We start from the raw sequence: 10,334 nt of genomic DNA, 5'->3' as shown, positions 1-10,334 counted from the left end.
ATTTCTAAGTAGATTTTTTCAAAATAATTCTTACATAAATGCTTTGTGCCCAGATTCTTTCTTATTTTCCATCCATGGGCCTTGAGAGAGAGGGCTGGAAGTGGCCCTGGTTATGTCCTGACTACATGTCCTCCAAAGTTTATGGCGACAGTAATCAATTCCAAGGATAATGGCCTTTCTCCCCTTTGATCATTTCTTTGTCAAGCTGACTGGCCTTCCATGGTGAGTGTACTGCTGGTTGTCTATCACCAGCCACTCGCAATTTGCTCACTATGTTTCATGAGACAGTTGTTTGTGGCTGTTTGGAACACATTTGTCTCTTTAGGGATTTCTGCGCTAGTTGCAATGCCAACCTCCATAGTGAACAAAATTTCTTTCTAACTAAAATAGATAATTAGAGGCTGCTAATTATTGGTCAAGAATTATCAGAGTGAAAAAATTAAGCTTGATCTCATAAATAGTTCTTGGCAATGTCGACTCTTTATATTATCTCATGCCTAACAGCCCTTCACTCAGAGCACTTACAAATTTACTCTGTGGCTGTGGAGCCTCATAATTTTATATGAGGCAGTCCCTTCACTGGGTTAAATACATTTTGATTCTCTGATTTACATCTCTAGTTATTGTTATACTATACTAAATAATAGTAATATCAGAAAGCCCAAAGTGGAAAACAGCAATATATATTTACTATGGGAAGGTACATAAAAATGAATATAAATTAAAAGACCTAATACATGATGCCTTCTTTTCAGACTCTCAGGTCAAAACCCAATGTTAATCATGTAAAAATGAACAAAGGAAGACAAGAAAAAAATTCTTATCTGCACAGAGATTAAAAAAGGGAATTCTTTTCCCTGGGAGAAACTGTTAAAATGTTTTGCTGCTGCTGCTGCTGCTCTCTCTCTCTCTCTCTCTCTCTCTCTCTCTCTCTCTCTCTCTCTCTCTCTCTCTCTCTCTCTCTCCCTCCCTCCCTCCCTCTCTCTTTCTCTCTCTCTGTACAAAAGAAACCCCTAAATATTCACTGGTCTGATTTCTTACTGAAACTGTGTCAAAATGTGGTTTTCCTTTATTTTCCTTAATAGACATAATCCAAATCACTGGTGTACTTTTATTGAGTAATTATTTCTGCAACTTAGACCATGTGTCCATACCTAGCTGCAAAATGGTACTTTAGAAGAAGAATACCTCGCACAAGTACATGTTGGAAACATTGATGGCTTCCTGTTCACAAATGTACCTGGTCAATAGTCTGAAACCAGACTGTCCAGAAAGAAGGTTAGATGTTGCTTAAAACTAAATGAAAATCTGCGTGCTCCACAGAAATAAATGCAAATGTCTTGGTTAAAGACAGAATGTAAAGTTACACTTCCCTGGGTCATCTACAGATCTTATTCTCCATTAGGTGACATAATTCTTCCTGTAGACTGATTGAAATGTAAAACAAAATCTGTAAAAACAGTATCTACCCTCTTAGCAAAAAGAATAAGAGGCTTTTCAGATAGTCCCTAATCCCTCTTCCCCTGCTAAATGTCTAGTTGAGATTATTTTTTGATTAGACAAAAAACACGTACAGATACACAATCTAAAAATACCTACCCTCAATGGAGATATTTTAGCCAACAAAATAACACTGCCTGCCTCATTTGAAAGACTGAATATCACACTGGGATTTTAAAAAAGGGATATCTTAGCCTCTGTGACACCCTCCTGCTTCACATTCTCTCTCCCTCTCTCTCTCTCTCTAGATATTAACAAGGTGAATGGAGTTTAAGAACTTGGATGCCTGGTCAACAGCTAGAACAGTTTAATGGATGTTATTCATTTGTTTAAGCCTAAAGTGCAAAAGAATCATGTTTTATTATTAAAAATAGCATGAATATTTTAAAAAAGACCCTTTGTGAGAAGAAATGGAATTTGCTTCTCTGATGGAAGGTGAATTGTTAAATGTTCAGTTCCCACGAGTAGATGAGTGTCAAATTAATCTATCAGAAGGAAGAGGAGCAAAAGCCTTGGAAAGCACAAATGATGCAGCGGATGTAGGATAAATACAAAGACAACTGTATAAAGCAAGTTAAAAAGATGTTGCCAGGGCGATGTATGAATGTTATGGACAAAGTGATAGTGAAATTGGAAAGTCAAAAAGCTCTCCTATGTTCAGCATTACTCCAGATTCTACATGAACCAGAGACCATTACTATAGTAGAGAAAAAGTATTCAATTTGTTCATCTAGGTATAGGAACAAAAAACAGAAAGAATTTTATTTGAATAGCGCTAATCAGAAGCAACTACAAAATTTTGCCAGATGTATCATATCTTGTAAACTTTTGCTCAAATTCATATAAAACAAAATGACAATCACCAAATGATCATCAAAAGGAATACAGCTAGGAAATCTTGATATTTACTATTTAGCAAGAACAATTCAATATTGCTAACTCCTCCCACCAGAAAAGGAAATTTGCAAGTTTACCATAGAGTATTTTTCAGAATCAAAATCCAAAGGCAATTTGTAAGGGAAAACATTATTTGAACTCCTCTTAGATACTGCAATTGTCTTCTGAACACTGGGAAAGCCTGTCAATGTGATTCTGTCTCACTGAAGAATATGCCTTTTAATGCATCACAAAGTCACTAATAATATTAGTGCTCAAATCTTGAAAATAAAGAGATAAAGGAATCAATATTTCAGCAGTTATATATATGCTCCTTTTCACACAATTAAACACTTAGTCTTTTATAAGCAATAATCCTCCTAAAGACCCATCATTTGAAAACTATAAAGCAAGTTCTATTGAAAAACTATTAATCAATTTTCCAACATGCTTCTGAATTTATCTTCATTAATGCATACAAAAACATTGCAAGTGGTTTTATGGTTGGTTGCAATGATCGGCAATGACAGCTGGAGCAGCCGTTCCTTGTACTCAGTAGTCTTACAATACTTCTCATTATTGTATAATAAAACTTGTTTCCCTTCAAAGCAAACTCAAGAGTCTCAAATATTGAATTCTTATTACTTTCTGGAAAAGTTTCATATTAGAAAAAAAAGGTTATTTCATAATTATTTATAGAATTAGCACATACCATGAATTAAGTAAGAAATAAAAATCTATTGTTGTAAACCAAACACAAGTGAGTAACAAAAATAGCACAAAGTAAAATCAATTGTCATTTTACCAGTAGAAAAAGATCTGCTTGATAAAGCTTAATTGGCTGGTAAAGTTCTTAGTGTTATTACTAAGTGCTTATCAAATTAAAAAACATAGGCAGTAAACCCTGAGGAGTTAAAAGATAATGGGACAATATGAATAAGTGAAAAAAAATCGTTTTTAGTTCTAGCTCATGTAATAAATGCAAAAAGGTCTTAAAAATATTTGCCTGGAGTGACTTCTGAAATCTTTTCCCAAACCACTTTTACAAAGATGTATTGAAAATTTGAGAGGGAATAAAAATGATTACTAAATTCTTTACATGATCTTTATTATCATAATTATTTCCAGGCTGTTAAAACCATACATATAAAACTATTTAGGGCAATTTAAATTATTCATGTTTCCCTATCACCAAAACTCCCCACCTTAGATTTTGATACAAACATGCACGAGCAACACACAGTAGTGCCATTACTGTAATAACTTCTGAAATTAAAACCTGTCTAAAACTCTATGGAAAGCTAACATCCAGTTCATTAACCATTCCTGTTAGTTTTCAATAATGCAAAAATGATTAGAAGTTTAATTTGTTAATCACCTGTGTTTTGACTGGCAGCAGATATATAATCCTCTGCAGAAGTCTAAACTAGCCCTTGCAGAAAACAAAATGTGCTAATGCTTTATCAGGTCTAATAATAGAAATAAAAAAAATCAATCATGCCTCGGTAACCCATTGATGGCTGAACAATTAATTCACCTTTAATGATGCTTAATTATATAGGCACTAATGTACAAAAGCAGGAGAAAAATCTATCTGCAATAAGGAGTGGAGAGTCACTCACCAATCATGTGATTTGCAACATGAACCTGAATGTCCCATTCATTGTAGAAAACCATCTGACACTTGATGCATTGATAGGTCTTCTTCTGAGAAAACAAGTAGAAATAAAATTACTTAGACAGATGCACTTTTTTATTATTCCCACGAAAATAAACTGATAGTTGAAAAATAAATAGATAAATCTATCCATGTGTTGGTCTTACTACACTGCTAATTAAATTACTGTGGGGTCATTTTGAGAAAATTCCACAATTTCTTTACTAGGACCTTCCAACTGGGTCCCCACATTATATTCTTCATGCATTTAGGAGAATCAGAAAGACTATAGATCCAGGAGAACATTTCTATCATTTATTACTAGAAATAGATGTTCTTCATTATGAAATAATACATTTTCAAAGACTCAAACTTGAAAACAGAAGTTAATATAAAAAAGTCTGTAACATGTAGCTGTGTTTCAGTAACCAATATCTGAGTATCAGGCAAAATTTCATTCTGGCCAAAATAACTGGTGTTTGCTTCTACAGATCTATAACTAAAAATATTCATGGAAGTTAGCTAGAAAATTTAGACTATAATTTTTGTATGGTTTTTATTGCAAAAATGTTGTACAGAGGGGTTATGGTTACATGAGCAAGGAGTACATTTCCTATTGAGCATTGTTGCCTCCTCCTTTGTTTTCCCCCTACCATTCCTTCCCTCCCACCTCCACAACTACCTCCTCCTACAGCCCCAGCCACTGCCTAACTTGAAAAGTTTGTTTTCAACATAGTGTTTTGTACATCTTATTGTTACAATGGGTCAACCTGTATCCTTATTTAAGCATTTTGCTTTTCCCCTTCCCCTCCCCAAATTAGAGAAGTATATATACAAGATGCAGGGCACCGACATCAAATATAGTGAAAATAGGGATTATGCCATGAGGGAGGAACTTACAAAGCAACAAAAAATATCACATGATGCATTATAAATAAGTTTAGAAACAATAGCAAGAAAGAAAAAAGATATGCCCAAGTTTAATTTAGATTTTAGAAGGTGCTACATTCTTGCATTTTAAATATACTTTATTCTATAAACAATTGTGATATCATGATGAACAATTTGACACTATTTCTTTACACAATAATTCTGTAGAGTAGAATTTGTATTATAATTCTTAGATCACAATTGAAGAAACTGAGGCTCAGAGAGCTAGGAAGATATACCTTTGTGACAGTGTCACACTACCAGAAAAAAGAAAATACCCTTACTTCACTGAGAAAAGTCATTTCCCATCTCTATTTCTGAGTCCTAGATCATAATAGATGAATACAACAAATAAAGTATCGGCTGTGGTTACACTGTTACATACTTTTGTGATAAAACAATAATTATCATCATTAAAAATTATTCTAGAAAACAAACAAAACTACAATGAAACCATTATGAAAAATATCACAAATGTGAGAAAATTGCACTTGTAAAATCTCATTCTGGAAATTAGATTTCAACCATTCTTACATAATTATCATTTCATCTCCATTCCTGTAAATGTATTTTACTAATGCTATTGATAGAAAATACAGGTCTGTAAATGACAATGAATGCAAAAGAACTCAAGTCCTTTAGGACCTAAAAAAAAAATCAAGGGTAAGCACAAAAATAGTGTAATTTCTCTTAGGATTAAAAATTATGCTATTCAAATAGGTTTTTCCTAATCGGCATGATTTAACATAATCTTTTCTTCTACAACCATGAACAATATTCCTTGCAAACCACAGAAAGTACAGACCTATTTCCAATGGAAGCTGTCTAAATAATCTAATGGTCTTTGTACATTAGGCATATTGTGAGTTGAGTGCGCTGAATCTAAATCTAACTCGGCCTTCAAACAGCGTGACAATCAGGGAGGATGATTTACTGCACTGAGCTGTTTACAGGATCCTTTGATGGTGACAGATAGAGCAACATGTGTTGTGTAAATAACATCCATCCCCCTTTTCCAACAATATTTCCCTTTAGAACTAGTTAGAAAATATTTCTTACTCCCTGATGACCTACATTATATATTGTTTATTAGCATACTTCGAGCATTATTCCTGATATGTGACCTTGCTGAAAAACAAAGAAACATAAACTTAATGGCTAGTCTTTTCTCTTGTTAGCACAGTAAAACATACAATATGTCGAAAACTGTCTCCAAAAATGATGACTGATGAATATGTTGGTGGAATATACTTGGGGCATTGTTTTTTTGTTTTTTCCTTCTGGTCTAATAATAAAGAATGAAATCACTTGAAAAGCCCAACTAACAAAATACCAGCACTTACTATCATCGAAATGAATTGACACATTTAAAGATCCATGTAGATAAGTTTTCCTTTACCATTGAAAGAAAATATACTTATCACTGCTGGAAACCCAACTTCTAATTCTCTCTGCCCTTAAAATAGTATGTAAAATGCTGTATGCTATTGTTTTTATTAACAAGGCCATATTCTTGTCTGTAAGTACCTCAGTTTGCTGCCAGATGAGATACGTATTCAATGTGCAGTGATGGTAAAATACTGCAGCTTGAACCCTACCTCACCATACTCCTTAGGTTTGCCCAAAACAAAGCAATGGCATACAAATTGGCATGTACTAAGGGCTTTCTCTTCAAAGCCATATGTAAAACTAATTTTAATTAAAAAAAAAACACTTTTAAGAGACCTTTTAAAGCATCCCTCATTACAATGATAGATTCTTAACAAAATATTTGCAAGACCTTTGCACCATTTTGTTACACCACCTTTTGAGTAAAGGGACCGTTAAAAGGTATCAGTCAGGGAAGAGTTCAAGCTCCCAGATTAAATCCTTTTCAGTTCTGCATCATCTAAATTAGGAAGGAATTTGCCCTAATTCTAGGTTCACATTTGCTTTTCTGCTGCTTTCAACCATTGATCTCAAAACTAGGTTCTGGCTTTAAAGAGCAAGTTGAATCCCTTGTGTAATATTATAGTTACATTAATTTCAAATGGAAACAAAACGGGGATCCTGCAAGCCATACTTGTAACACCTTTCCATTCAGATTACTTGTCCCCTAGTCAGTGTTTTAATAAACAGAATCTGAAATAAGGTTCAATATTCCAGGTGTGACCTGACCTCACAAAGGGCAGAACTGGCACCTCCCTTAGGACAATTACTTCCATTTATATAAAAGACAACAACCATTAAAAAAAAAAGTCAAGTGAGATAATTTCTTTGAAAAGCAGATAAAAGTAGAAACAGAACTTCCATTGTTTGGGCCCCAGATTGGCCTTTATCAAGCTTAGGTTGTCAATTTACTTGAAATGCTAATTTAGTACAATTTTTAAAAGAGACTTTTTTTTTCATTAGCCTTTTTAAATGTGCTACTTGGGAATGGGATTGTCATTTCCTGATTGTTCTCTTTTGTTTTCTGATACTGATAGATGTAATTATCAAGGATACAACTTTTTCCCAGCACCTCATTATTTTTGATTGATTTTGAGAACAATTTAAATGTGCCTTTTTGACATTCTTGTTTTCAGTTGTATTCTGGTTAAGGTACTCAGAGACTTCCAGAAAAGAGCATCTCATAAATTAAAAAAAAAGATTAAGGATCTTTAATAATGTAAAGTTTAAAAAATTATTCTGCTGAACCTTATCCCCTTCCTTTTGCTCTATATTCCATTAGCAAGTAGACATCACATCATCTTATCATATCAAATAAAAAAATAAAAATTTAAAAATTAGGGTTTATACTTGTAAGCTGCTTGCAAATTTTCAACAAAAATCATGAATGTATTAAATATATCAGTGATCCATAGTAATGTTAGAAAACATAAACAAAGAAATCTCAGTTGCCATCACTACAGAAGCCTATTACATGCATTCTTTCTTGTTTATTTTATGACAAGGTATCTCTATTTAACCAGGTTGGGGTTGGGATTATAGCTCTGCATTACCAGGCCAGGCTACGTAAATTCCTTGTTTCTGAAAATTGGTAATCAAAGGGTCACAAGTGTCTGGCTTTGTCAAGAGGAATTGTAGCCCATGTCTATTTGATGAGGGAATGTTCTTTACAGGAAAATAACAGGAGGGATAATAAAATTGGAAATTCACCATTTTGCAATGTGAAATAAAATGATTAGGATAGCCATTCATGCATGGATGCTTAAACTTTGAGGAGCAAGACTACTCTGAGATATTCAGATTTCACCCTTTGACCACTGCAAAGCTAGATGCACCTTTACAAAGAATTTAGCTGGTGGCAATCCCTGAAACCAAACTATTGAGATTAATATTATGGTTACTGGAAGAATGGACAACTTCAGCTTCCTGATGTGAAAGGGACATAAAATGAATCACATCAGCAGTTAAAAAAGAAAAAATAACTTACAAAATATATACTTGGAATTGATCAAGCTTTTAAACTTCACAACTCAGTGTTTAGTACAAATAGGGAGAGAAGGACAAATAATTACTATGACAGATAAAAACAAAACTAAAATATCTTTAAGGAGAACTGACCAATTATCTTCAAAAATTCAATATCTCAGGGACAAAAAAGTGATGATTATTTTGAGATGACCTTAAGAAGATTGAACCACTAATTGCAATGTATTGGACCTCACCTGAAACAGGTGTAAAAATGTTTTGAGAGTTGCCAGGATTTGGGTGTTGTCTTGAGAGGATTATTTACTTGTCTAGTTCCAATTGGCACTGGGGAGAATATAAACATCTGCTTGGCTCCACTAACTAGTCTACACTACCACTCAGGCTCATTCTTCCTAAAATCTGTTCTTCCTCTTATCTGTCCAGGGATAGGATTCCCTGGAGAAGGCTTCATTTTTTTCTGTTGTCAGAGGCTCAGGCAATTCCCTCTGGGGACAAGGAGGAAGTTGTGCCCATGGATTTGTTTGAAAATAGTCTTGGAATTCTACCTGTCATCATTGTAGATTGAGAGTCATGATTAAAGTGGCATTTAAGAATGATAAAGAAGTTTTTGTGGCAATTGTGGAAATCTAAATATCATTCAGTTACTGGGTATTATTGGGGTCGTAGAGAAAAATTCTTAGATGCTCTAATGGCATTGTAGATCACTTCTGTTAAGACATGCATGCAGAATATGTTAAGAGTAAAGCAGTATGTTATGCTATTTTACTCAAGAAATCCAGAAAAATATACATATGAACATAGTTATTCATGGGTAAAGTAAACATGGTTATCCGTTAATGAAGATTAAACATAGGTACCTGTGTGAATGTTTTCACAATAAAATGAGGGAATAAGTAAAAAAAGTAATTCATGGGATGCATATTTTTCATGCCATAGTTCACTTGATTAACCCCATATGTCTTGTTCATTTTAACTCCCCAACACCTGCTAAGTCATGAAAATAATTTCTGCTAGGTTGTTATATGCAAAAGAGTTTAGATTTTTGTTGTTGTTGTTGGTCGTGGGGTTTGAACTCTGGGCCTGGGCACTGTACCTGAGCTCTTCAGCTCAAGGTGAGCACTCTACCACTTGAGCCACAGCGTCACTTCTGGTTTTCTGGTGGATAATTGGAGATAAGAGTCTCATGAATTTTACTGCCCAGACTGGCTTTGAACTACAATCCTCAGATCTCAGCCTCCTGAATATCTAGAATTACAGGCATGAGCCACTGGTGCCCGGCTGAGATATTTTTGTGAATCCTTTTTAACACACATCTAAGGTATAAACTTTAAGAAGTCAGGAATCATAGATCACATTCATCTCTGTATAAAAGTAATATATCCTTATAATTGTGTCATATTTACAGTCTACATTGTAAAAACAAAAGCAAAAACCCACCTATATACAAAACTCCCATGTAACAATCTTTTGTGAGCAGGTAAGGGAGATGTAAATCAACATTTAATGATGAATCACGTGACTTGGCCCAAGAAAAACAGATGGTGAACACCCTAACCAAGGCCAGGTTTCTCTGCCCCCTTTGGCTGGTCCCATTTTTAAAAATATTTGTTTATTTATTTACTTATTTATTGTGCTTAAGTAGCTAGTTGTAACAAAGGGGTTTCAATTCATGCCAGTTCATGAATACAATGCATCTTTAAAATCTTTTTATTATCTTTAAGTAATTGTACAAAGGAGTTGTCATTTAACAAAGCTGTTTATACATATAATGCGTCTTGATCAATATAACCTCTTTCCACATTCTCCCATGTCTTTCAACTCCAAGCATCCCTTCAGTTTCCCTAGCTCCATTTCCATATATAGACAGATATATGCATATATCTGCATGTATATGTAGATCTGCATAGATGTAGTACGTATATATAGACAGCATTTTCCCATCCTTTCTCCATTAGTC

The 10,334-nt window shown here is 34.1% G+C and overlaps 1 protein-coding gene across 3 annotated transcripts in view; it reads right to left on the bottom strand.

Annotated features, from left to right (window-relative positions):
- Positions 1-10,334, bottom strand: part of Znf521 (zinc finger protein 521) — a 289,500-nt gene that overhangs the window by 132,113 nt on the left and 147,053 nt on the right. For 2 of the 3 annotated variants that reach the window (XM_070029414.1, XM_070029416.1), the window contains one exon: positions 3,999-4,083. In XM_070029414.1, the coding sequence (XP_069885515.1) occupies positions 3,999-4,083 (85 nt within the window). The remainder of the gene's footprint in view (positions 1-3,998; positions 4,084-10,334) is intronic. The other variant, XM_070029415.1, reaches the window with a different exon arrangement.

Source organism: Dipodomys merriami, unplaced genomic scaffold (genome assembly GCF_024711535.1).
Source record: "Dipodomys merriami isolate MVZ:Mamm:240054 unplaced genomic scaffold, mDipMer1.0.p SCAF_2, whole genome shotgun sequence".
NCBI lineage: Eukaryota > Metazoa > Chordata > Mammalia > Rodentia > Heteromyidae > Dipodomys > Dipodomys merriami.
Note: the sequence above shows the minus strand (reverse complement) of the source record. Positions and strands in the feature narration are given on the sequence as shown.